The sequence below is a fragment of the Gracilinanus agilis genome, chromosome 6 (assembly GCF_016433145.1).
Source record: "Gracilinanus agilis isolate LMUSP501 chromosome 6, AgileGrace, whole genome shotgun sequence".
NCBI classification, from domain to species: domain Eukaryota; kingdom Metazoa; phylum Chordata; class Mammalia; order Didelphimorphia; family Didelphidae; genus Gracilinanus; species Gracilinanus agilis.
In genome coordinates, this window is record NC_058135.1 from 28,472,219 (window position 1) to 28,499,788 (window position 27,570).

At 40.1% G+C, this 27,570-nt stretch overlaps 1 protein-coding gene across 1 annotated transcript in view; it reads left to right on the plus strand.

Moving 5' to 3' along the window:
* Positions 1-1,605: 1,605 nt before the first annotated feature.
* Positions 1,606-27,570, plus strand: part of NAAA (N-acylethanolamine acid amidase) — a 28,777-nt gene continuing 2,812 nt past the window's right edge. Inside the window, exons 1-9 of the mRNA XM_044680275.1 lie at positions 1,606-1,886; positions 2,806-2,970; positions 8,405-8,531; positions 9,495-9,585; positions 13,605-13,681; positions 20,815-20,987; positions 21,389-21,451; positions 24,154-24,220; positions 24,946-24,974. Coding sequence (XP_044536210.1) covers positions 1,606-1,886; positions 2,806-2,970; positions 8,405-8,531; positions 9,495-9,585; positions 13,605-13,681; positions 20,815-20,987; positions 21,389-21,451; positions 24,154-24,220; positions 24,946-24,974 — 1,073 coding nt within the window. The remainder of the gene's footprint in view (positions 1,887-2,805; positions 2,971-8,404; positions 8,532-9,494; positions 9,586-13,604; positions 13,682-20,814; positions 20,988-21,388; positions 21,452-24,153; positions 24,221-24,945; positions 24,975-27,570) is intronic.

A 27,570-nucleotide genomic window follows, 5' to 3' on the forward strand; every position in this document is an offset into this window, starting at 1 on the left:
CAAAAGGAGAACTTGACTTGACAATTGCATGAAGATGATATTTAACAAGGATATAGCTCTGATCAGAATGGGGCTCAGCCTCCCTGTTTTCCTTTCGGCCATGGTGACAGGCATGGTTAGAAGTCCAGGGGGAGGACGGGTGGGCAGTTGGGTGGCTCAGTGGATTGAGAGCCAGGCCTAGAGACAGGAAGTCCTGGGTTCACTTCTGGCCTCAGATACTTCTAGCTGTGTGATCCTGGGGAAGTCACTTAACCCCCATTGCCTAGTCCTTACCACTCTTCTGCCTTGGAACCAATGCATAGTATTGATGCTAATACAGAAGGTAAGGGTTAAAAAAAAAAAGTCTGGGTCAAGTCTAAGGAGCCCCCAACTTCTGTGCTAGGCTTTCATACTTAGATGATCAGGAAGCTCTGCTTCAAACCTTAGTTCAATTAAGTTGTGAGGGAAAGGTAATTATCCTTTTAGGAAATTAATTTTCCTTTTAGGTAAAAAATTCACCTAGCCTGCTGTGGCAGGGGCCCTTGTAGATGCTGTTGCTACCACACACATATCATCTCATTTGGTCTTCACAACAACCCCAAGAGCTACAGGTTATTATTTCCATTATACAGATGAGAAAACTGAGACAACAGAAAGGTCCCATGGAAAATTGTTTCTGAGTCACAATTTAACCCACAGTCATCATCAGTTTAAATTTAGGGCTCTAGTCACTATTATACTTTTTTTTTAAAAACCCTTACCTTCCAGCTGCCCCAGCATTGTATTCTTTTAAAATACATAGTAATGCATAGTAAACAGGGACAGCTAGATAGACAGTGGACAGGAACACTAGATTCAAATTCCACTTCGGACACTTGGTAATTGTGTGATCCTGGGCAAATCACTTAACCTGTGGGCCTCAGTTTCTGAAATGGTAAATTGGAGATAATAGTAACACCATCTCTTGAGGTCCTGGTGCCTGACACATAGTAGGTGCATTATAAATGCTTACTTCTTTTCTTCGGATTAAGAAAAAAAAGCTAGGAACCAGACTTGTGATTTCATTGACATAAAGCATGCCTGGATGCAGAAACTCTCTACCAACGGGAGTGGGCATCTTCTTGGAGAATTCAGAGCCGGGAGAAGTGACTTGGCCAGTGGGATGTCTGAGGTCGGACTTGAACTCAGGTCTTCCCGGTTCCCAGGCCATTTCTCAATCCCCTTCAGTTTTAATGAGAGCAGACACACAACATGAACAAAGTTCGAATTGTGCCTTGAGGATGTGTAACCTCATCTGCGTGTGTGTGTGTGTGTGTGTGTGTGTGTGTGTGTTCCCGCGCGCCTCCCCCTCTGTGGTGGAGGAGGGTTTTCCCGGCAGTTTCTCTTCCCAGGCTCTATGGGAGTCCTCCCCATGGGAGTTCCGTGAGCGCTGGCTGCTTCTGGAGCCAGCACACCCCGGTAGCTGTCCAGTTCCTGTCGGTCCAGCTAGGCCCCGCCCCCTTCCTTCCCAGGCATCCCAGGACTCCACCCCATGCTCCTCCTCCGCTGCCGGCAGCCAGCCCAGCTCCTTCTTCCCTGCTGGCTGGCAGCCCTGAGCTCCTGGGGCTGAGCCAGACGCCCTTAGCCATGAGTTTGGCAGCTGGGGCGGGCGGCCGGGCCGGGGGGCGCCTGGGCCTGAGGGCGCCCTGGGGACTCCCCTTTTTCGTGGGGCTGTCGCCGCTGCTGCTGCTGCTGCTGCTGCTGCACCTGCAGGCGGGGAGCCAGGCCAGAGCCTCCAGCCTCCCCGCGGGGCTGTTCCCTCCTCGCTTTAACGTGAGCCTGGATGAGGCGGCCACGCAGCGCTGGCTGCCCGTGCTGCGGCACTTTGACCCCGGCTTCCTGCGGGAGGCCTTGGCCACCATCATCGGGTCAGTGAGCGGTGAGAGGGAACCCGGGGAAAGGGGACGCTGGGGAGAGACGCCCCTCTTCCTCTTCCCTAACGGTCCCCAAGTGCTGGCCAGGGACTAGTGCTGGCAGGGGAAGGCCAGCTCTGCCCTCCAGGCAGTGGAACGGAATGGAAGAGACGCTCCATTTGGAATCCGGTTTGGAAGGCGGGCTCTCCTGCTGGCTGTGTTACCTTAGGGAAATGGCCCAACCCCTCTGGGCTTCAGACTTCTCTGGCAAAGGAGGGGCTTGGGGTGCGGGGCTTCTTTATGGCCCTTCTAGCTGGAAATTTTATCCTCCTAGCATCTTTATGGCCCTTAAATGTTAGGGACTATTTGAGGCCGAGCCATTCCCTCCTAACAGGGTGTAGCCCCATAAAAAGGGTGGGAATGACACCAGACATGTAAGTAACCAAATCCGAGAGCAAGTGGGGACAGGCTAAAGGGAGAAGCTTTCTGAGATCTGCACACTGGGCCATCCAGCCTTACGCATTTCTGCCCCAGGAAAGAGGCCAGTAAGAGAAGATCCTGAGGTCTGGAGCTGGAAGGGGCCTGAGAAGTCATCCAGTCCAACCCCTTCTTTTTACTCATGAGGAAAACTACTCAGGCCCAGAGAGATCAAGCTACTGGCCCAGGCCACACAGGAAGCAAGTGCTAATATTGGAATCTAGTCCTAAATCTCCGACTCCAAATCCAGCATCCTTCCCCAAACTGAATTGCCCCTCCAGTTCATCTAGCCATCTTACAGAGGGGGAAACTGAGGCTCACATAAGTAACTCATCCAGTGTCACAGGGTGAGAAACAAACAGAAGCTTTCAGAAAGCTGTTACGCCTGCTCTCCCCCCTTCCCCCAATCTTTCTGCTCAGAAAGGTCAATGAATATTTGCTTTTTTTACTTTTTCAGGGAGTCCGTTCCTAGCTGGGTTCGTGCTGTGATCAAGCCAGTGGCAGAAGAGATGGAGAAATTCCTGCCTCAGCCCTTTGAAGGCGAGATTCGAGGGATGTGTGACAGCCTGAACCTAGATGTTGGGAACTGTATCCTCATCAATCTTGCCTATGAGTTTAGTGCGTGAGTATCTGTTTGGATTCTGGGCCTCAGAAACACTTAGGGACCTATTTTCAGCCACTTGAGCTTGCTGCTGGAGAGAGAACTGAAGGACAGCTGCTCCGAGATCTTTCCTGTTTCTTATTTCAGATACTCCCCACTAACCCCCTAACCATCCCCTCGCCAGGGCAATCCCTGAATGACTCCCACCTCCCTGGGTGGCAGAGGGGATAGAGCACAGGACCTGCAGTAGGAAGTTGTTATTGTTTCATTTGTCTCCATTTGGAGTTTTCTTGGTTTGCCATTTCCTTTTCCAGCTCATTTGACAGGTGAAGAAATTGAGCCAGACAGGGTTAAGTGACTTGTCCGGGGTCACCCAGCTAGTAAGAGTCTGCAGCTAGATTTGAACTTAGGAAGAGAACTCTAGTTCCAGAACCCTATCCATGGTGCTGCTACCTAGCATACACTTTTCCATGTGCCAGACACTGTGCTAAGTTCCAAGGATACAAAGAGAAAAATCAACGTAGTCCCAGCTCTCAAAGAGAATCCTCAGGAATCCACAAGAAAATGTCAGATGAATATATAGTCAAATCATAACTGATGCTTATGTAGTGTTTTAAGGTCTGTAAAACACTTTAAGCACACAATCACATTTTATCCTTATAAAAATCTTATAAGGTAAGTACCACAGGTCAGGTCAACACTTATTAAGTACCTACTGTGTGCTAAACACTATGCTAAGTACTGGAGATTCAAAGAAAGAGGGGGGAAAAGAAATAAAACCAACCATAACCTACAGGTGTTACCATTTGTATTTTACAGAAGAAGAAACTGAGGCTGAAACACATTGCATGATCTGCAACTTACTACATGTGTGACACTTAATTTCCCTCTCAGATTCCTCAGTTGTAAAATAAGGGAGTTAGATCAGAAGATGTCAAAACTTTGTCTATAATCCTATGGAATTTTAGGATGCTATGATCCCATGACTTGACCATGATTACAGATAATAAGTGGGATTTGAATTCAGGTCTCACCTGACTCCAATCCAGCTCTCCTGCTTTATTCTTTTCTCTTTCTTTTTTTTCTCTCTCTCCTTTTCTTTTTCTTTATTTTCATCTTTCTGTTTCTTTCTATCAAATGTTATGTTTTTTAATGAAAATTGAATTTTTCTCCCTCTTAGTTACTATACCATCATTGGAAGAAAAAAAAAAGAAAAACAAAATTAGTGTAACAAATACAGTCAAGCATAAGAAATTCCCTCCTTGGCCATGTCCAAAAAATATATCCTTCTTTTCACCCTGAATCTAACACCTTTCTGACAGGGGATGGGTGTCATACATTATTGTTGGGCCTCTAGATTGATGGGGCATTCCTGTTATTCTCTGCTATACCATATCACCCACTCATAATATTCCAGATATTAATTCATTATTTAATAATGACTTAATACATAGTAGTAGCAGCAATTTATATAGCACAGTAGACTTAGTCCAGCTTCATAGATATTATTTTAGTTGATAATCACAACAATCTCATTTTTCATAATATTTTGGGGGCAGCTGGGTGGGTTAAGGGTCAGACCTAGAGACAGGAGGTCCTAGGTTAAAATCTGGCCTCAGATACTTCCTAGCTTGTGTGACCCTGGATAAGTCACTTAACCCCCATTGCCTAGCCCTTACCACTCTTCTGCCTTAGAACCAATACACAGTATTGATTCTAAGACAGAAGGTAAGTGTTTTAAAAAAACAAACTAATATTTTTGTAAGGCTTCAATTTTACAAAATAGTCTACCTACATTGTAAATTGGATGCTCATGACCACGTTTTATTTTTAGTTGAATTTATTTATTTTAAAGTATTTTCCCATGGTTATATGATTCATATTCTTTCCCTCCCCTTTTCCCTTCCCCCTCCAGGAGCTGACAAGCAATTCCACTGGGTTATACATGTATTATCACTCAGAACCTATTTCTGTATTATTCATTTTTGTAATAGGGTAATTAAAAAAAACCAAAACCCCAAATCCTATACCCATATAAACAAGTGATAAATCAAATGTTTTTCTTCTGCATTTCTGCTCCCACAGTTCTTTCTCTGGATATAGACAGCATTCTTTCTTATAAGTCCCTTAGAATTGTCCTGGATCATTGCATTGCTGCTAGTAGAAAAGTTATTCCACAATGTTTCACTTTCCGTGTATAATGTTCTCCTGGTTCTGCTCCTTTTGCTCTGCATCAGTTCATGGAGGTCTTTCCAATTCACATAGAAATCCTCCAGTTCATCATTCCTTTTAGCACAATAGTATTCCATCCCCATCAGATACTACAATTTGTTCATCCATTCCCCAATCGAGGGACCGCCCCCCCCATTTTCTAATTTTTTGCCAATACTAAGAATGCAGCTATAAATATTTTTGTATAAACATTTTTCATTATTATCTCTTTTGGGGTACAAACCTAGTAGTGGTATGGCTGGATCAAAGGATATGCATTCTTTTAAAGCCCTTTGGGCATAATTCCAATTTGCCTTTGTGCAAATAGAAATTTCTCACACCTGAACTACATTTACCCAGCATCCTTTTTGTTCTCTCATGTTACATCATGACGTAAGAGAGAAATTTTGCTGAGAACCATGCTGCGAGACTCTTTTTGGGCTTTGACTTTTTATAAAGCGTGGCAGGTGTGGGTTTCTGGTTCTGTGCTCTCCTCACTCCGCTGAAGGAATCCCTTTTTCTCTCACTTTGTTGTTATTAAATCCTATAAGTTCAAATACTTGGAGTATTCATTCATTTTTACTCCCACACCTTCCAGAATGGTTGGATCAATTCACAACTGCACCAGCAATGCATTAGTGTCTTGATTTTGCCATCCCCTCCAACATTTATTATTTTCCTTTATTGTCATATTGGCCAATATGCTAGGTATAAGGTGGTACCTCAGAGTTGTTTTGATTGGCATTTCTCTAATCAAGGGGGATTTAAAACACTTATTCATGTGATTATTTTTTATTTCTTTTTTTTTATTTCTTCATGTGAAAACTGCCTATTCATATCCCTTGACCACTTGTCAATTGGGGAATGTGATTTCTTGTATATTTGACTTAGGTCCTTATAAATTTGAGAAATTAGACCTTTGTCAGGGAACTTTGTTATAAATTTTTTTCCCAGTTTGTTGTGTTTTTTTCTAATTTTGGTTGCATTCGTTTTGTTGTATATAACCTTTTTAATTTGATATAATCAAAGTCATTCATTTTACATTTTGTAATGTTCTTTATCTCTTGCTTGGTCTTAAATTCTTTCCTTTCCTACAGCTCTGACAGATATGCTAGTCTATGTTCACCTAATTTGTTTATGATTTCACTTTTTATATTTAAGTCATTTACTCATCTTGAATTTATCTTGATATAGGGTGTGAGATGCTGATCTAAACCTATTTTCCCATACTGTTTTCCAATTTTTCCAGCAGTTTTTTTCAAATAGTGGGTTCTTGTTCCAAAAGCTGGGATCTTTGGGTTTATTGGACACTAGCTTGCTGAGATCATTACCCTAAGTCTATTCCATTGATCCACCATCAGTACCATATTGTTTTTATGACCATTGTTTTATAGTATATTTTAAGATCTGGCACTCCTAGGCCTCCATCCTTCACATTTTTTCATTAGTTCTCTTGATATTCTTGATCTTTTGTTCTTGAGATGAACTTTGTATTAATTTTTTCTAATTCTATGAAAAAGTGTTTTGGTAGTTTGTTAGGTAGGGCCTGAATAAGGAAACTAATTTAGGCAGGATTGTCACGACCATTTTGGGGGGGAAGGTACTGCAGGTATTATCATCATTTTAGAGATGAGGAAACTGAAATTTAAAGATGATACAATTGAAAAAACATTTTACCATAATATTTCAGTTCTCTTTAAAAAGTTGTTATTGTTTCAAGATTAAAAGAATAATAGGGAAAAGAATTGTGTAAGTAACACAGATTTAGTTTTTTTAAAGGATTTTTTGGTGGAATTGAACTTGACAAATACTCAATAGTGTGAACATTACCATATACAAAGAATAGAAAAAGTATTGAATATGAAACTAAGAATCTCTATTAAGTACAACTTGCTTTAAAAAAAAAAGGAAATAAGCATAACATGTTCATTTTGAAGCTGTGTTGCTTGTTTATTTCTCTCTGAACTATCTTTTCTACTGGTTTAAAAAATTTTTTTAAATTCTTCATTGACTGTTTTTTTCTTTGGTCTTTAGGAGTTACTATTGTCAGCCTTCCTCTCCCCAAAACAATAATTAATCCTCTTTTGGCCAACAGATGTGGGTTTTAAAACGAATATACAAGAGCTAGGTATTATATTTTATAAAGTTTTATTAATAAATTAACATAAAAAAACTAGAGCAAAAAGGTGCTAAACTAACTTCGGCCACCCTTGTGAAGAAAAGAGGAAAAAGGAGGAACTACAGAACTTATAAAACAATAACATGACCACACAAACGTGGAGGTGCAGGAGAGATTAAAGGGAATTTTGGGAAATACTAAGGGACTTCTGGGGGATGAAGTCCAAAGGTTCAAAATCTCCATTTATACAAAGACCTTTTCAGTTAGCTAGGGTGTCTTCTAGATGACAGACGCACCATTAGTTACAGCTAAGCAGTTCTCTCTTTAAAAAATTTTTTTTTCACCCTTCCCTTCTGTCTTAGAATCAATACTAAGTTGGGGACAGTTAGGTGGCTCAGTGGATTGAGAGGCATGCTCAGAGATGGGAGGTCCTGAGTTTGAATGTGGCCTCAAACCCTGCGCAAGTCACTTTACTCCCATTGCCTAGCCCTTACTGCTCTTCTGCCTTGGAACCAATACACAGTATGGATTCTAAGACAGAAGGTGAAGGGTTTAAAAGAAAAAAAAGAATTGATACAAAAGCTTCTTTTAAACACCCTTACTTTCTGTCTTAGAATCAATATTAAGTATGGGTTCCAAGGCAGAAGAGAGGTAAGGGCTAGGCAATGGGAGTTAAGTGACTTGCCCAGGGTCACACAGCTGGGAAGTGTCTGAGGTCCAGTTTTAACCCAGCTCCTCCCAACTCCAGCTACCTAGCTGCCCCTAGTTCTTTCTTGGTAGGAATTATGAGGCCATGTGCTCCATTGGCACCATCTTTGCAAATCGAGCATCACCACCCCATTGCTGTGACAACATCTGGGTGGGATTCTCATTTAAGCCACATGATGACAAATGAGTCAAAATACTCAAAAAATGGAACTTGAAAGAAGTCTGTACAGTTGTTAGTATAGAGCTGTGGTAAGGATAAGATCACATTTTTTCCATTTCGAAGAAGGAGGAAATGGTTTGTTTATGAGAAACAATTTTTAAAAACCAGACTTTATTTTTCCTTCCTCTTTTTCGCTTTTTCATTTGCTCAGGCCTTGATGTGCTTCTCCTCCCCCACCTCCTCAATGTCATTTTCAGATTCTGCACCAGCATCATTGCCCAGGATGTCGGTGGCAACATCTACCATGGCCGGAACTTGGATTATGCTTTTGGAAGTCTTCTGAGAAAGCTGACTGTAGATATTCAGTACATAAAGAATGGGCAGGTACAGTAGGGGTCTGCCATGAATTGATTGGTTCTGGCCTCAGTGAGGGGAACAATATTTAAGTGTGCTTCCAGTATAGAACATAAAGGTTAGTGTACCAGGGTTCAAGTGGAGAGAGCCAAACCTAGAGCCAGGAGGTCCTGAGTTCAAATAGGACCTCAGATGCTTCCTAGCTGAATGACCCTGGGCAAGTCACTTAACCCCCATTGCCTAGCCCTTACCTCTCTTCTGCCTTGGAACCCAAACTTAATATTGATTCTAAGACAGAAGGTAAGGGTTTAAAAAAAAGATATAATATGTGTAGATGTACTTTGAAAACTTTTGTGCTCTGCAAATTTAAGATTGTTGTCATATTTTTCTGTTAGGTCTGCCACTTTTCTTGAACAAATATTTATTAACCCCCTGCTATGTCCAATTCACAACCCAGAACTCTCTTCTCTCATAATTATCTCCCTAACATATACTAAAATTGTACAAGACGGTGACAGATAGGAATTTGGTGCTATCTTTATTTCAAGTTCTGATATCTGTTTGAATTATGTGTCAACAAGAATATAATTCGGTTTATAAAAACTCAACATAGAGACCATTAGGAGGCTCAGTATAGAGAGTTGGACCACGAGCCAGGACGACCTGAGTTCAAATGTGAGTGACCCTGAGCGGGTCACTTAGTCCTGTTTGCCTCAGTTTCCTCATCTGTAAATGAGCTGGAGAAGGAAATGGCAAACCATTCAAGAAAACCCCAAATGGAGTCCGAAAGAGTGGGGCACAGCTGAGAACAACTCGACAGCAACAACAAAGAGTAGATAGAGCCCCCGTCTGGGCTTAAGGGGAAAAAAAGATGTGTGTTCTTTTACTGAAATTCCCCATGCTAGTCGGCAGAAGAGACGAGGGAAACAGTGAATAAATGCGCTAGTAGTTGAGGCAAGAACTCTAGAATCATCTCATCTCCTCGGATTTCAGATCGCATACACAGGGACTACCTTCGTGGGATACGTCGGCTTATGGACCGGCCAAAGTCCGCACAAGTTTACTGTTTCTGGGGACGAGCGAGGTAAGCCAGACCCGCTTAGTATCTGAATGCAAGACTTCGCGTGAGGCCAAGAGGCGGCCGAGATGACTGAGTAGAGAGCTGGCCTCCGAGTCCGGGAGACCCATGTCCGAGTCTGTCCTCTGGCACACAGGGGCTGCGTAACCTCTCAAAGACCTTTTCTGTCTTTGGCACGTTGGTATTGGGTAAAGTTTTCTCAGAATGATGTTTTTAGGGGGTGGCTACGCAGCTCAGTGGATTGAGAGCCAGGCCTAAAGATGGGAGGTTCTGGGTTCAAATGTGGCCTCAGATACTTTCTGGCTGTGGGACCCTGGGCAAGTCACTTAACCTCCTCCTTTGCCCCCCCCCTTGCCAAACCCTTACCATTCTGCCTTGGAAACAAAATGCAATATTGATTCTAAGATGGAAGGTAAGGGTTTCAAGTTTCAAAATGCATAAAATAAGTAGCATTACAAAGGAAACCCATTATACTGAGGTATGGTTATACTTTCACAAAATTCACAGACTCTAGGTTTAGAAATTGCTCTAAGGTTATGTACTGAATGATAATTGCTGATCTGCACTGTAGAAGGTCTTTTGTTTTGGGGAATTCCCTACTCCATTAAATTCACAAGTTTGGCCCACCATAACGTTTCATGTTCTACTCCAGGACCTTGAGAACAGAGCCTCCATGGCTTCATAGCTTCACCCTAAGGTTAGTTTGGGGCAACTAGGTGGCACATTGGATAGAGCAGCAGGCCTAGAGTCAGGAAGACTCAGACACTTATTAGCTGTGTGACCCTGGGCAAGTCACTTAACTCTGCCTCAGTTTCCTCATCTGTAAAATGAGCTGGAGAAGAAATAGCAAACTCTTCCAGTATCTTTGCCAAGAAGATCACAAATTAGGTCACAAAGAGTCAGACAAGATTAAATGATTGAACAATAACAAAAAAGGTTAGGTTTGACTTTTAGTCCAATTTTGTTGGGGAGGGAGTGAGAATTTCTTTTTGCCTTTTTACTAACTGCATTTTTTTAGGCAACTTGACAGAAGTGAAATCAGAGTTTCTAGTCTACTTAATTCTTTCTTAACCCTGATCTTCTGTCTTAGAATGAATGCTAAGTATTGGTTTCAAGGCAGAAGAGCATTAAGCCTGGCTTTCTCTCTCCATTGAGCCACCTAGCTGCCCCTTGTTCTTTATTTTGTACATATTTATTTGAGGGTGGTTGGATTGTAGCCTGTAATAGGGGTGGGTCTACTATGGGGGTCAATCATGGACCTGAACTGGAATTGCCTGGCTCAGTGCTAAAGGACTCTCTTTAGAAATGTTAGTGACTCATTATTGTTCCCCATGGACTTTAAATTTGGAATGGTGTAGCCCTGTTCAGCATCTTGGTTCTATTGATGGTAGTGGTAAAGGGCATTAGGGTACCAAAGAGGATCCACCACCACTGAGCTGGGAAGAGTTACTACTCAGCAGATGTTAAAAGGAGAGACAACTTCTGCTCCCTCTCTCTGTCTCTGTCATTTTTCTGTCTTTCTCTCTTCTCCTCTCTTTCTCTCTCTCCCTCTTCTCTTCTCCCTCTCTGTCTCTCTCTCTTTGTCCTCTCCTTCTCTTTCTCTCTCCCTCTTCCCCTCCTTTTCCCTCTCCCCTCCCTTTCCTGTCTTTCTCTCTCTAGAGCTCTTCCCCACTTCTCCATTTGTTGAGCATACCTAGATCCTTGAACTTTCCCTCAGATTTCCAAACATACTCTGGGGTGTAGTTTGTCCATATTGGGGAACTTGAAGTTATTTAGGGAAGCAATATAGGTATTTTTAAAACTTCTACTTACTTATTTTAGGTTTCAGTTCCCTCTTAGTCATTCTTTTTCTAGTCTCCTCGAAAGTGGAAACAGAAGTAAGAGTTAGAGGTTCCACCCTCTCCCTGGCATCTGTTCTCATCTTTCCATACAACCTATGCCCTTGATTTTGACCACAACATAGATATAAAAAACAAGCCCATTGTGTAGTCTTTAGCTTCATGTGGTGCAGTGGATAGAGTGCCAGGCCACAAATCAGGAAGGCTCATCTTCCTGAGTTCAGATTTGGCCTCAGACACTTACTAGCTGTGTGACCTCAGGTAAGTCACTTAACCCTGTTTGCCTCAGTTTCCTTATCTACAAAATGAGGTAGAGAAGGAAGTGGCAAACTACTGCAGTGTCTCTGCCAAGAAAACCCCAAATGGGAGCCTGACATGAGTGAAAAATGACTGAACAACAACAACAGAACTCACAAGGGTCATTAGCCTTCCTCAGACCTTTCTTACCATTTCCCCCTCTTTATCCTCATTTACCTTCCTTTTCCATCTATTAAACGAATCCTTCTTTGTTCTTATTTCACTGATGCGCTCCCTAGACAGGTCAGCTAGCTCTTTAAGATAACTGCTTTTTTTCCCCATTGGGACTAATGGCAATTGTTGGTAAAGTTTCATTCTTGAGAACCTTTTTGTAACTGGAGTTCCAGGCTATGGGATCATACAAACTGTCTCTTGGAATTTCTCAAAATTGAATCTTTTACAAGCTGGGATGCATATGCCTGTTGGACTATGCCCAGCATTCCTCTCCTTATCACTTATGAACCCTAAGATTGTGCGGTCATTATCTCCCCAAATCCTTAACATTGTTTTTTTTTTAAATTAATTATTTATTTTTGTGTAAAGCTCATAAACTATTCAAGTTCTTTTCTTTAGTTCAAGAATTTTTTATTAACTTTTCACAGGGTCAGATTTATTTAGAGCTGGAAGAGACCTCTGAAGCTATACAGTCTAAGTCCCTCATTTTACAGATAATAAACTGGGTCCCAGATCAGTAAGATGACTTGCTGAGGTATTTGAACACAGTCCTCTGACTCCTAGTTTTCTCTGAGGTTATTATTATGTTGAGCATAATAGAATTCTTAAAAATAACTCCCTTTATTTTTGGTCCCAGGAAATTAATAAGTTATAGTAGATAGAAAGCTGAGCTCAGAGTCAAGTTCTGCCTTGAGTTCAAGTCCTGCCTATGACATATACTAGCTGTGTGACCCTGGCCACATCACTTAATCTATGACACATCCTAAGGGACTCTCTAAGTTGCACAGCAGATATTGACCTGTTGGTAGAAGGAATTTACTCAATGGAATTCCCTACATATATGAAATTTTAAGTAGTGTCTACACCTTCCCCTCTCTCCTCTCCTTCCCTCCTCTTTCCTCCTTCCCTTCTTCCCTCTTGTCCACTCTCTCCTTTCTCTCCCTCACTCCTCTTTCCTCCCTTCTTCCCTGTCTTCTTCCCTCCCTTTCCTTCCTTCTTTCCTCTCTCTTTCCCCCTCCTTTCCCTTTCAGCTTCTCTCCCTCCTACTCAACCGCCCTCCTTTCTTCCTACAGAAGCAACAAGCCTAGTAAACAAACTATTTAGTAAAAAACTTGTGTGAGATACTACAGTGTGGTGTGATAGGGTGGGTGGAGCTGTGCTTATGAAGGGGGCAGAAAGGTGGTGAAGTAGATAGAGATCCAATCCTCAAGTCAGGAAGACATCTTTCTGAGTTGAAATCTGACCTCAGATACTAGCTGGTGTGACTCTGGGTAAGTCACTTAGTCCTGTTTACCTCAATTTCCTCATCTGTAAAATGATCTGGAGAAGGAAGTGGCAAACCACTCCAGTATCTCTGCCAAGCAAACTCCAGATGGGTCATGAAGAGTCAGACAACTGCAAAACAACAAAAATGCTTGTGAAAAGATCAGTCATATTTGTCTAGTAGATTGATGTGTATAAAGCAGTTGTTGTGTCCACCTAACTAGCCCCCAATGTTGGCTGATGTTTGCTCTACTGAGACTCATCCTTTAACCATGCTCCTTCCCCCCAAGGCTCTGTATCCAGGAAAGGCAATGGAAACTCATTAGATTTGGGAACTTTTCAGAGATTAAGCAGCATATGTGTAATCAATCATCAATTATTTATTTTTCTTTCTATTATGTAATGATCAATAAGACTTGATTCTGCCCTAATATTCTTTCCCTCCTTTTGTAGATAAAGGTTTTTGGTGGGAGAATGCCGTGGCAGGTCTTCTCAGAAAACACTGTCCTGTGAGCTGGCTTGTCAGAAATGTAAGTATGGTTTCTGATGAGCCAGTTCCACATTTATTTTGTCCTCCGTGCTGTGATTCATGTTCCGATGTCCCATCCCTCATATGCATGTTTCAAAGATAAGGCAGCTACATTTCTTAACAAGCACCCAAGTGAGTGTTGGTGGAGGTGTGGCACGCATACAGAGCTGGCACTCGGGGAGCTGCTCTGTTCCCCCTCTTCCCAGCACCTGAGGATGTATTTTGCTGCCCAAAGTGAGTACTTCCTCCCTCCACTCTTTGGGCTAATGTGGGGGACTCACAGGCAGCTTGAAGTTGCAGTTTGGGCACCTGAACTTGAAAACCTTTGCCAATACTGACCTAAGCAGACACTTTGGTATTTACAAAGTCCTTGAAAATGGCGAGGTTGATGTTTTCAGCAAGACCCCAATTGCAGCAGGTGGGTGACCAGGAACACAGTGTTACAGAACTTTAGAAATGAAAAGGTTCTTCAAGATTATCTAGTCCAGTGGTTCCCAAACTTTTTTGGTCTACCGCCCCCTTTCCAGAAAAAAATATTAATTTTTTTAAAAATTGTAATAGCAATTAATAAGAAAGATAAATGCACCTGTGGCCATCACTGCTCTCCTGGATCGCTGCAGCACCCACCAGGGAGTGGTAGCACCCACTTTGGGAATCACTGATCTAGTCCAACTCTATAATTTATTAGATTAGAGAAATAAGAGAAAAAGTAACTTTTCCAAAGTCACAAAGGGATAAAGCCTGGAGTAGAACCAGTGTTCTGACTCTAAGACCAAAGGATAGGCAATATGCTTCATCAACTCTTAAGTTGATCAAACCATACACACATGGAGTTTGGGTGACACATATTAAGAGGAACATTGCAAACTGGAGTTCATCTGAAGAAGGTAGGTAGTTAGATGGGTCTCTCTTGAAAAAGTAATTCAATATACAAAAGTCTGAACTTGCAAAACAAATATTTATACTGAAAAAGGAATATTCCCTTTACCAGAGAAATCATGGCAAGACTTCTTTATTTTATTTTTTTAAATGGAATCTTTTTTTTACTTTTAAAGACAGCTTTCTCTCTCTCCCAATTAATTCCCTTTTCCTTTCCCACTTGAGAAAGCAAGAAAACAAAATTCCTTATTACAAGCATGTCAAGCAAAACAAAATTTCTCATGGGTATTTTGTTTTAAAAAGATGTCTCAAGGGGGCAGCTGGGTAGCTCAGTGGAGTGAGAGTCAGGCCTAGAGACAGGAGGTCCTAGGTTCAAACCTCGGCCTCAGCCACTTCCCAGCTGTGTGACCCTGGGCAAGTCACTTGACCCCCATTTGCCCACCCTTACCAATCTTCCACCTATGAGACAATACACCGAAGTACAAGGGTTAAAAAAAAAAAAAAAAGAAAAAAAAAGAAAAAAAAAAAGATGTCTCAAACTGTGTCTGAGTTCATCACCTCTCTATCAGAAGCTAAACACCATGTACACCACGTTTAATCAGAAGTCTTCTAGAATGATGGTTGGTCATTGTGTTGATCAGAGTTCCAAGTTTTCTCTCTCTCTCTCTCTCTCTCTCTCTCTCTCTCTCACACACACACACACACACACACACACACACACACACACACACACACAGAGTTATTTATTTTTTAAAAACATTTGCCCTTTGTCTTAGTATCAATTCTTATACAAAAAAGTAGCAAGGGCTAGACAATTGGGATTAAGTGACTTTTGCAGGGTCACACTGCTAGGAAGTGCCTGAGGTCAAATTTGAACCCAAGTCCTCCTGACTTGCAGGTCTGACACTGTGTCCACTGTACTATTTTGCCCCTATACACATATAGTTATAAACAGCCAAAATCAGCTTTCTCACTCTATCTCCTCCCCCCCCCATTTTACACATATAAAGTCAATCAAAACATTTCCACATTAGTCATGTCCCATAAAATAGTTTTCTCATTTTGCATTCTAAGCCCTTTTCCTCTTGATCTGGGGATGGGTAGCATGTTTCCCAAATTCCCAAAAGGATGTTAATCCTTTGAAATCGTGGTTGGTCCTTACTCTGTGAAGAGTTCAGCATAATAGTATTCCTACACATTTATATATCATAATGTAGCAATCCAGGTATACATTAATCTTGATATTATTTTAAGAGTGCTCAAAAACTGACTCTTGTATTGCTTATGATTGATTTCTGTAACCTTGAGTTAAATTGAAGCTCAACCTCGCCAAATTCCTAGCCTTTAAGAAAGGCTAGGAATTTGGCGAGGTTGAGTGTGTCAACTAAGTGTGTCAGCTAAGGGTGAAGCTCTGAACCATCAAAGCTCTTTACCATCAGAGCTTCATCCCAGTGAAGCTCTGAATGATGGAAGCTCTTGTCCACCAGAGTTTACTCGCTGTCTTATGCCAGAACTTTCTATGTCTGTGTGTCTTTATTCTCGCCTTGTGTTTTCTTCCCATTAGTCCTTAACCCATAATCCATTTTCTCTCAGTCCCTGGTTCCCCTTTCTGAGTGTCCCACCAGATGGCTTCCCATAAATAAATGAATAAATGAATAAATGAATGAATAAATAGATAGATAGATAGATAAATGGACGAATGAATAAATGGATGAATGAATAAATAAATAAATAGAAAAATATATGCATATTTATTTATATGTATATATATATATTCTGTTTATTCTCCATTTATGGACATACCCTCAGATTCCCATTCTTCAGATTCCCCTTCTTTGCCACCTTAAAAGGAGCCATAAATGTTTTTTTGTATATCCTTGGAATTTTTCTTGCTTGGGATTAATCCCTCCCTTTAATCCTTTCTCTCACCATCTCTCCTTTCCATCCTGTTTCATGTTAACTGAATGACATTTCTGTACCCAACTCTGGGTTTTGTGGGTATTCTTTCTCTTGAGCAGTTCTGAGAGTACGGTTTAAGTGTAGTTGCTCCCTACCCCCAACCCCCAACTATTTCCCTCTTATTTGTATGGTGGTCTCCTTATACAGCCTAACTATCTCTTACTGAGATAATTTCCCCTAACTTTCCTTTCTCTCTCATTCTACAATGTAGTTTTTTTCTTCTCTCCTTCCATTCTTTTCTTAAGATCAAGACAGCCCAGAAACACTCCCAGGCTGTGCCTCATTAAACTCACTCCATGACTGGAGGTGCTGATGGGGATCAGAGGTGCAGGTATCATCCTTCTGTATGAGTGGAAGTAGTTTTGTTTGTTTAATCCTCTGTCCTTTGTCCTTTTTGTAGTCATTGCTTCCTCTTATGTACCTTTTAATGTTTCTCTTCACACTTGCCATTTATTATATTATATTTGTATTGTATTATATTGTAAGTTTTTCTATAGCTCTTTTTTTTAAAATCAGGAATGCATGGCTATCCTCTAGTTCATTAAAGATTGTGAAGATTAAAATTAATATGCAAAATACTAAATATTATATTGATAAATATTTTATTAGTAATAAACTAACAAAAGAGACCAGCTAAAAGGTACTAACCAGCTCGCTCCCAGGAACCAGAGATAAAGAGGGAAGAGTTACAGCCAACTATAAAACAATAATGTGACCACAGAAACGTGGAGGTACAGGAGAGATTAAAGGAAATTTTGGGAAAACTAAGGGACTTATGGGGAATGAAGTCCAAGGTTCAAAATTTCTATTTATACAAGATACACTTCTCTCCTCCCCCAACCCCCCATAAAATTATATTCAGTTTTCCTGGCTGTTATTCTTGACCATAAGCCTTTATCTTTTGCTTTCTGACTCTTATTCCAAATTCTATATTCCCTTTTAAAGTGATAGCTACTAAATCATTCATTGTCCTCATTGGATCCTTTGTACTTGTCTAAGAAACATGGCCCTACCTAAAATGAAAATACTTAATTGATTATGAAGTAGAAAAGACCTTTATTAATGTCCTTGCAAGAGCAGATACCCAATCAGAGTTTGGTCAAAGGACACCTTGAGGGCAGTCACCACAGGATATATATATATATATATATATATTCCCAAATCTAGTGAGGTAAACACTCCCCTGTTTCCTCATTGGCTGAGAAAATACAGTCTATCTGAAAAAGCTAACTAACCTATGTTAGCTCCGACCCTTGATTGCCTTTCCTACTGAGAACTGTCTTCCCTTTTGTGATCTTTCTCTACCCTTGGTCATGAGACAGAGCTGAACTCTGATACAGAACTAGCTAAACTGGTTTTCTGCTACGTTTGTTCCTCTGGGACCACAGTTTTGACCACTGGGCTCCTTCTGATTGGCCAAGGGATAAAGATTGAAGTTTGGAGGGCAGAAAAGGTGTGACCCAATCAAATTTGGTTGTAGATATCACAAATGGAAATCCCCATTTCCCTTGCTTGACCTCTTTCTTTTTAGTTATGTGCAGGACTTTTTAAAATTTTGATTGTGAAGCTCTAGATTTTGGCTATGATGTTCCTGAGAATTTTCATTTGGGAAGTTTTTTTTTTTCTTAAAGGAAGTGATGGTGGTTTTTTCCTACTTCCACATTGCCCTCTGGTTCTAAAAGATCTGGGCAGTTTTCTTTTAAAACTTCTTAGAATAGGACATCTAGGCTCTTTTTTAAAAATCATGATCTGTAGGTGGTCCAATGATTTTTAATTTTTTTCTCCTTGATCTGTTTTCTAGATCAGTTGTTTTTGCTTTAAGATAAATTAAATTTTCTTTTTATTCTTTCAAATTTGATTTAATATTTTTTGTTGCCATGGAGAGTCAGTGACTATTACTTGGTCTACTCAAATTTTCAGGGAGTTTGTTGTTTGGGCAAGATTTTGTGTCTTGTGCAAAGCTGTTAATTCCTTTTTGAATTCTTTCTTCCGTAGTTCTCATTTTTTCAAATGGGAACTCAAGTGCTCTAAAAAATGTTTTTAAACTTTAAAAAATCTTACTTCATTTCTTCCAGTAACTTTAGTTGAATTTGTGCCTAAGCTGTTTGGTTTTTTTTTTTTGGAGGTTTTGTTAGTAGTTGATTTGGAGTTATTCTCTTCTTTTGCATTTGTTTCTTGGGTGTTTCTGACACCATAATAACTTATTATGTTGAGTTGTGTTCTTATTTTGTTTGCGGTCTTCCTACCTACTTTCTGACTTTGGACTTGTTGTTAGGGCTGAGCTCTGTGGCACTCCTGAAGGGAAGGTGTAAGCTAGTTCTGTTGCTGCTTTCTTGGGGTACTGAGTTTCTGAGGGACTGCTTAGACTGGGAATCTGCAAGCTTTCAGCATTTCTAGAGTGGTCAGATGTAAGCCAAAGTCTGCTTGCTGTCCCCTACTCTGTGCACTACTAGTTTCTGACCTGGGTTTGGGTCTGAGCAAGAGGAAATGCTAATAGACTCTACCCCTATCAGCCACCTGAAAGCTGTTAGCTTGTGGTCTGAAATCTTTGCCCTGAATTTTTTTCTAGGCTGGCCTAGACATGAGAAGTGAGACCCTTTTTGGCGTGTGTCTGAGGTCTGAGTCACACACTGCTGCTGTTACTGCTGGCTTTTGAACTTCATTATTTCTCTTAAAGTGTTCCATGTACCGCATACTCATCCTCTCATCTTTCTCCACTATATGCAGACTTCTCTTTCTGTCTCTTTATGCCAAGGTGAGCTAGACAAAGGACACACTGTGACTTTTTCTAAATTTCCCCATCAGGATTTGGTCTGATTCCTTTTCTAGATATGCTAGGAGAAGTTCCTGGAGATGAGCTCATTGCCTTGCTTCCTATCTCTCCATCTTACCTCTTACCTCCTGACTCCTTAATTTAAAAATAAGTTTTTTAACCTTTTGTTATGACACAACAGAAAAAAACAATTAGGGGTGAGGACTTGTGGGTAGGTTCCTAAGAATAGTTTTTATATTTTAAAATAAACATTTATTGTGTTAAAGTTTTATTGTATTTTAAATGTAAAACCTATTCTTCACTTCCCTGGCCATGTAAAAACAGGCAGTAGGCAGGATTTGGCCCTTGGGTCACAGTTTGCCAACCCCCTGCCCCAGAGCACAGTATGGCCTTAAATGTACTCCTTGGACAAGGTGTCTCCCATGAATACATTCAAAGCATTCAAAAGTCCTTGAAGTGTGTAGCTGTGGGGGAGAATTTTACTTGATGGCCCTTTGCTAATAAATATCAAGTAAGATATAAAACAGAGAGGCGAGTGTTTGCCAAAGGGATTTGCCAGTTTTAGAAGATGTTAAACACAGATTTGAAAAGGGAAAGAGAATCCTACTTTCTGAGGTATGAATAATGGTATGAATACTCTTTCTCTGCTCTGGGAAATTATATCAAAGGATTTTAGCTCTAAGTCCCCAGTCAGAGCATTTTGGAGAAACACCTGAAATCTATTTATCTTTCTTTCCTGGGGAATCCCCTTCTTCCAAGAGAATTCCAACAAGTCCACCCAGACCAACAGACTTTTAAAATAGTTAACACTGTTTATAATGGCCAAAAAAAGTATTTAAAACAAAAGTAAACCAATTTTCCCCAAAGAAGAAGCTCTGGACTTCTTTGCCCAGGAAACCCAAGCAAGGAAAGGAGATATAAGATTACTGCCTTGTGGTTTATGGTTCAGAGGAATTTGAGCAATGCAGCTTCTACCTCAGTACTCTTTCAGCCTGATCTTCCCATGTAGCCTACCCTCAGATATTTTCTTTTGTGACAACTGCTTCTGCCCACACTTCCACATGCCCAACTCCACGTGGTTTCTCCTGCCCTCCCCTTTGACAAATCCACATGTCTTTTATGAATGTTATCCACAGCTGATTTCTTCTTCAAATCTCTCTTCTGAACTCACAACTATTTATAGGTCCCAAGGAGGAATGATCCATCACTCTTTATCCCCATGACTTATTGTCTCCTATCTGAATTCTTTAAAAATTTCCTTGCACCTTATAAAGAATGACTGTGTAGTTGCATTTGTACAATTTAAGACCTTGTTGTTTGACCCCTTTTCTATGATCAAGTCTGGCTAGACCAATTTTCTTACATTTAAGTTTGTAATAAAAAAAAATTCTAGTCTATCTTTGCATGCATTTCTTTTATCCATTTGCATAGGAACCTAGAATGTTCGAGATTAGTGATTTTCATTCATAATTTCATTCTTAATTCATTCATAATTCATCCATTCATTCATTTTCAATGGTTAGACTTTGGAAGAAGCTGAGGATTTCGAAGCTGCTGTGATCAAACTGGCCAAAATACCCATTATTGCAGATGTTTACTATATTGTCGGAGGCACATCACCCAAGGAGGGAGTGGTAATCACGAGAAATAGAGGTGGTCCTGCAGACATCTGGCCTCTTGATCCCACAAATGGACAGTAAGTAGAATTGGGAGCTTCATTCATTCTCCTCCTGGTACCTGACATTTATAAACCATTAGATTCACAATGATCATTTATGCCAGTGATGGGCAAACTTTTTAAAGAGGGGGCCAAAGGACAGGAAATGCTCATCTGTCAGTCTGTTTCTAAGGCAACTCTTTCAAAGTTTCACTGTATTGCATCCTACTCATTGTATTCATCAGATTAGGAATAATGTCCTGCAGCCAGATAGAACATTTCAGGGGGCCTCATCTGGCCCGCAGGTTCTAGTTTGCCCATCACTGATTTATGCTAATTTTGGTGGGTTCTGGATGATACAATCCAAACTCTGTATTTCTACACAGGCATTCCTTGGGGTCACCTTTCTCATGTTCTTTTTTTAATCTGTTGTGTTGTAGGTGGTTCCGAGTTGAGACAAATTATGATCACTGGAAACCACCTCCCAAATGGGATGACCGAAGGTAATTTTTTCTCTATCAAAAAAAAATGACCCTCTTCTCACATAGCAGCCTGAAAAACCCTAGAAGCAGAGAAGCATATCTTCCCAGGAATATTTCTTTGGCTTTCCTTGGTAGTGTCATGGCTATGTAAAGAATGATATAGAAAAGTATCCTTGGTAGTCTCAGGAGTAGCCATTTATCTTTAAAAAATTGTCTGGTCAATCGTTGATTTTGCTGAGAAAGGCAAAAAGGGAGATTTGTTGGTGGAAGAACTATTCAGAAAATAGGTAAAACTAGTTATTTCTTGTTGATTTGGAATTGAGCTCTGCTAGTCTTATTGTCTTTCCCCCCAAATTCTTCTGTCTACTGCAGTTCCCTATTTCTGTCAAAAGTATCTGTCACCTTTCTTCCAGCCCACTATGTTCATAATCCTAGCATTATATTCTATTTCTCTTATCGCTCACCCTATATAGCAGATTTGTTGCCAAATCTTACCATTTCTATCTGTACAATATCTTTTGCATCTGACCCCTTCTTTCTACTCCCTTGGCTACTCTCACCATATCTTCCTTGTTTATTGGGGGTCTTCGGAATAGATCTCCCAGCTTTAAGTTTCCCCCTGTTCCAATCTGCCCTCTGTATAGCTGCTAAAGTCATTCTCCTTAATTGCAAAACTAAGCATGACATTCCACTGCTCAATAAACTCTGTTGTTCAGTCATTCATTTGTGTCTGATCTTTGAGATCCTATGGACCATTACTCCCCATGGGGTTTTCTTGGCAAGGATACTGGGGTAGTTTGCCACGTCCTTCTTCAGTGGATCCTAATAAACACTGGCTCCCTATGACCTCTGGTTTTATAGTATCTTCCCAATATGGCAAGGACTATGAATCATTTTTGTGGGTGTCATTTTGTGGGGTCTCTTTGGCAATCTGGTGAGACCTAAGGACTCCTCAGAAAAATGTTGTTAAATGTACAAATTTTAAACCCTAGGAATACAAAGATACCAATTATTCAATATAATTTCAATAATAAAGATAGAAAAAATTTTCTAGTCCAAATTCACAAATCCCTCCTCTTTTCTCCTACATCACCAAACTTAATCCATGGATTCCTTAGAAATCTATGGATCAAAGATCTCTGACTACTCTGGGGTCTAGCTAAACTGATGTCTATTTCGCAGACATTTTTAGTCCGTTCCTGTTTCTCTGCCTTTGAACCGGCCATCCTCCAATGCCTGGAATACTTTTCCTCCTCACTTCCATTTTCTAAGATCACCATCTTTCTTCAGATGCCACCTCCTTCCACAAGAAGAACCTTTATCAGCAGTGTACCTCCTAGCTACCTTGTACTTATTTTGTATTTCTTTGATATATATTATTTTCAATTCTACTTGTGTGTGTAAATGTGTATTTACATAAATATATATATACATATATATATATATATATAAGTTTTCTCCCATAATAGAATATAATCTTGAGAGCAGAGACTATTTCATTTTTTGTCTTTGTATCCCCAGGGGTAGGCATGGTGCTTAGCAAAATGTTGGTTGATTGATTGATTGATCGTAAAACATTCATGGAATGGAGTTTGGCCTTGTGCTAGTTAACATTTTCATTAATGACTTAAGGCATATATGATTTCCTAGCTAGGTGACCCTGGTCAAGTCACTTCACCCCAATTGCTTCACCCTTACCACTCATCTGTTTTAGAAGTGATATCAATTCTAAGGCAGAAGTTAAGGGTTTTAAAAAAAATAAAGGCATGCTTAGCAGTTTTGTAGATGATACAAATTTAGAAAGATGCCAAATGTGCTTGCTGACAATTCAGGATTCTGGAATCAAGATCCAAGATTCTAAGTAAATAAAATTGAATAGGAATCAATGTAAAGTCATACATTTGGGTCCAAAAAACAATTTCATACTACATTGAGTTCTAGCAGTAGAAGACAGGAGACATGGTTAGCTAAGTTTCTCTGGAAAAGAGATGTTAGTGGACTGCAAACTCAGTATCCATTTACATCGTTGTTATGGCAGCCAAAAAAGCTAATGCAATCCTGATAGCACTTAGAGAGGCATAACTGCCAGGAATAAGGAAATATGAAAGCTCCGCTGTACTTCGTCCTAATCGGACTACATCTGAAATATTGTGTTTACTTTTCTAGGTGTCAGATTTTAGAAAGGACATAAATAAGTTGAAAAGTATCTAGGGTAAGGTACTCTTCCCTACGCAGACTACATCTGAAATACTGTGCTTGGTTCTTTGGGTGCTAGATTTTAGAAGAGACTTAGATAAGCTGAAGGGCATCCAGAGTGAAGTGATCAGGATGTGGTGAAGGGCCCATGCCAGGTTTAAAGGCATCAGTGACAGAATCTGGGGAAGAGAACATGCCTAGCAAATGTACCCGTGGAGGAGGGGGTTAGACTGGTTCTGCCACACCCAGAGGACCAGACCAGGAACACCCAGGGGAAGTTATGAAGAGGCATAGTTAAGGCTTAGAATCAGGAAAACTTCCTAATGATGAGAGCTGCCCCAAAGGCGAATGGGCTATTTCTGGATGGCTACTTACTGGAAAGATTGTTGTAAGTATTCTTTCAGGCTGAAATAGGTTGTCACTCAATGCCCCTTTTCACTCTAAATTTTGTTATTTGATTATTGTGTCTCAAATGTGTCTTGAGGATTTGGTAATGGACAGTTAACATTCAATGATTTCCCCCACAGAACACCTGCCATCAAAGCCCTTAATTCAACTGGACAAGAAAATATCAACTTGGATACACTTTTTAAGGTTTGGTTTTTGTTCTGTCATATTCAAATACAACAAAATACATATTCAAAATGTCATATGGGGCAGCTAGATGTACAGTGGGTAGAGTGCCAGGCCTTGAGTCAGGAAGACCTGAGTTCAAATCCAGCCTCAGATACAAACTAGCTGTGTGACCCCAGGCAAGCCATTTAACTCTGGTTGCCACAGTTTCCTCATCTGTAAAATGAGCTGGAGAAAGAAATGGGAAATCATTCCAGTATCTTTGCCAAGAAAACCCTGTAATGGGGGTCATAAAGAGTCAGACATGACTGAGCAACAATAATTAAAATTTTTGCATAAATATATCAGAATATTTATCAGGATAACAAAAGAGTGTCATGGAATGAGAAGATTTGAAAACAAATGTAGCACATTATATTTTGATTATCTGACAAGATTTGAAAACAAACGTAGCACATTATATTTGGTTATCTGGGAGGGACTGATGAAATAATTTCTGTTGAAATATTACCTAGCAGAAATATTTTTACTATTATTTTTTAATAAAGAAGGTTGATAATTTCAGATTTGTTAGTTAGATGAAATAATTACATTTCCTCCTTTTCCCTCCCCACCCTCCATATCCAAATTACTGTCATGCCTTAGTCCTCTCCTATCCTACTTGTCCTACCAATTTGTTTCCAAATATTTGTGTATAATAAGATATTTCTGTTTGTTTTTTTTTTAATTTTTTGTTTTAAATGCAGGTTTTGTCAGTGTTTCCAGTTTTGAACAAGTAAGTGTCTTTGATGTCAATAATTATAAAAGCCAGTTTTTACCTATTCTGGGAGGAATGGTCTTGTGCTTATCTCAGGGAAAAAGGAAAATCTATAGCAAAAATAATGTCTGTCATCCATAAACATGAATTGTATTCATTTCTTACCAGTCACAAAATATGACTTTGCACGTATCCCCTTGCATTTACTTCTCTACTCCTTACTATCTGACTTTGGGACCTACCAGTTGACTGAATCTGCCTTCTCTGATGTTAACAGGATCTCTGAATTGCGAAATCCAATAGTATCTTCTGTCTTCATCCTTTGTGAGCTCTTTGCAGCACCTTACACTAGTGTAAAATGTGTTTAACACTAATTTGCCTTAGATACTCTCCTTTCTCTTGACTTTCATGATAATGCACTCTCCTGGTTCTCCTCAGACCTCTCTGACTATTCTTTCTTGGTCTTTTTTGCTAGATTATCATTAATGTCTTATTTCTAAAAGTGCAGTCCCTACAGTTCTGACCTCAGCCCTTTCTTCTTTCTACATTCTTTTGACAACCTCTTCAACTTCCTTGAGTTATATTGTTAATTGTATTTTTGCTCTGCAGGTGATTTCTAGTCCTAGTGTTTCTCTTTAACTCCAGATTCATATGATCAAAGCTTCCTGGCTATGGATGTCTTGGAGGCATCGGAAACACGTTTGAAAGGAAACTCACTATCTTTAGTCATAAACTCATCACTCTTCCTAAATTCCTTTCTTCTGTTGAGATTACCACCATCTTTCTAGTCACCCATACAACTTCAGAATGTTCCTTGATTTTTCCTTTTTTCATTCTCAATATTTAATCAGTTGCCAAATCTTGTCAGTTATACCTTCATAAATTCTTATTTATTTGGCCACTACTCTAGTTCAAACCCTTATTGCCATTCACCTGTGGTTGTTCAGTTGTGTCCCACTTTTCGTGACTCCATTGACCATAGCATGCCATGTCCATGAAGTTTTCTTGGCAAAAATACTGAAGTATTTTGCCAGGGGGCTGCTGGGTAGCTCAGTGATTGAGAGTCAGGCCTAGAGATGGGAGGTCCTAGGTTCAAATCCAGCCTCAGACACTTCCCAGCTGTGTGACCCTGGGCAAGTCACTTGACCCTCATTGCTCACCCTTACCACTCTTCCACCTAGGAGCCAATACACAGAAGTTAAGGGTTTTAAAAAAAAATGAAGTATTTTGCCATTTCCTTCTGCAGCGGATTAAAGCAACCTATTTGGTCTTCCAGCTTTTAGTCTTTCTCCTCTTCAATCCTTCTTTTACATAGCTGCTAAATTAAGTTTTCTAAAGCTCAAGATTTGACTGTCACTCCCCTCAAGAAGTTTCAGTAGTTTCCTGTTACCTCTAGGATACATTTAATTCAACTCAATAAGCATTTATTAAATATCTAATATGTGTTAGGCTCTATGTTAGGTGCTAGGGATACAAAAATAACAATGAAATAATCTCTGTCCTTGAGAAAGTTAATTTACTAGAATGCTTTCCTTGTTTGGAATCCTGTTTTCCTCTTAGAATCTCCAACTTTCTTCTAAGCTTTCCTCAGCTGCTCCCTTCTCCATGCTCTTCCCTTCCAATTCTCCCAAAATTATTTTTTTATTCACTGTACACAATTTGAACTTATTTTTATACATTTATATCTCCACCCTCTTTAGTATAATGACAACATAAGCACCTTGAGGGCAGGGATGGCTGCATTTTTGCCTCCATATCACCAGCTGCACATTACGATAGTGCACAGTAGCTGTTTAATAAACTGAACAGAATGACTACTATTGTCTCCTATTGGGCATCTACCAACATTGATGATCCTCCTTGCCTAGATCATGTTGTCTTTCCCAGTATATTTATCTCCTTTTATCTTACTTCTGCAGTATATAATTACTGATTTATGTTCCAGAATTTTCCCCCAAGCCTTTTTCCCTCTGTGATGATAAAGATCTCAAAACTGATTTTCTATTTATATCATCTCCAATGAAGTTTCTGCTCCAAACATGCCTTTATGCTTGCCTGCCTTTTCTTATTTTTTTCCTATTCCTGGATTGTATTCCCCATTTTCAACTATTAGGATCCTGTCTGTCTTTCAAGACCCACCTCAAATTTCCTGTGTACCATGAAGACTTTACTCATTCAGCAAATTAGAAGCAGGTGAGGGACTGGTCTGGGCAAGTAGGTGGTGCCATGGATAGAGCAATGGAATCAGGAACATTTGTAATCAGGAAGACATATTTATGAGTTCAAATCTGACCTCAGATACTTACTAGCAATGTGACCATGGGCAAGTTACTGAACCCTGTTTGCCTTGGTTCCCTCATCTGTAAAATTAGCTGGAAAAGGAAATGGCAAACCACTCCAGTCTCTTTGCCAAAGAAGCCCCAAATGTGAGACAATGAAAAGTCAGACATGACTGAACAACAAACCATAACATATTATGAAAGCATCAACTGTTATTTTTTTTATTACATCCCATTTAGACTATATGTGGAGAAAAGTAAATAAAGAGAGGAAGGAAGGAAGGAAGGAAGGAAGGAAGGAAGGAAGGAAGGAAGGAAGGAAGGAAGGAAGGAAG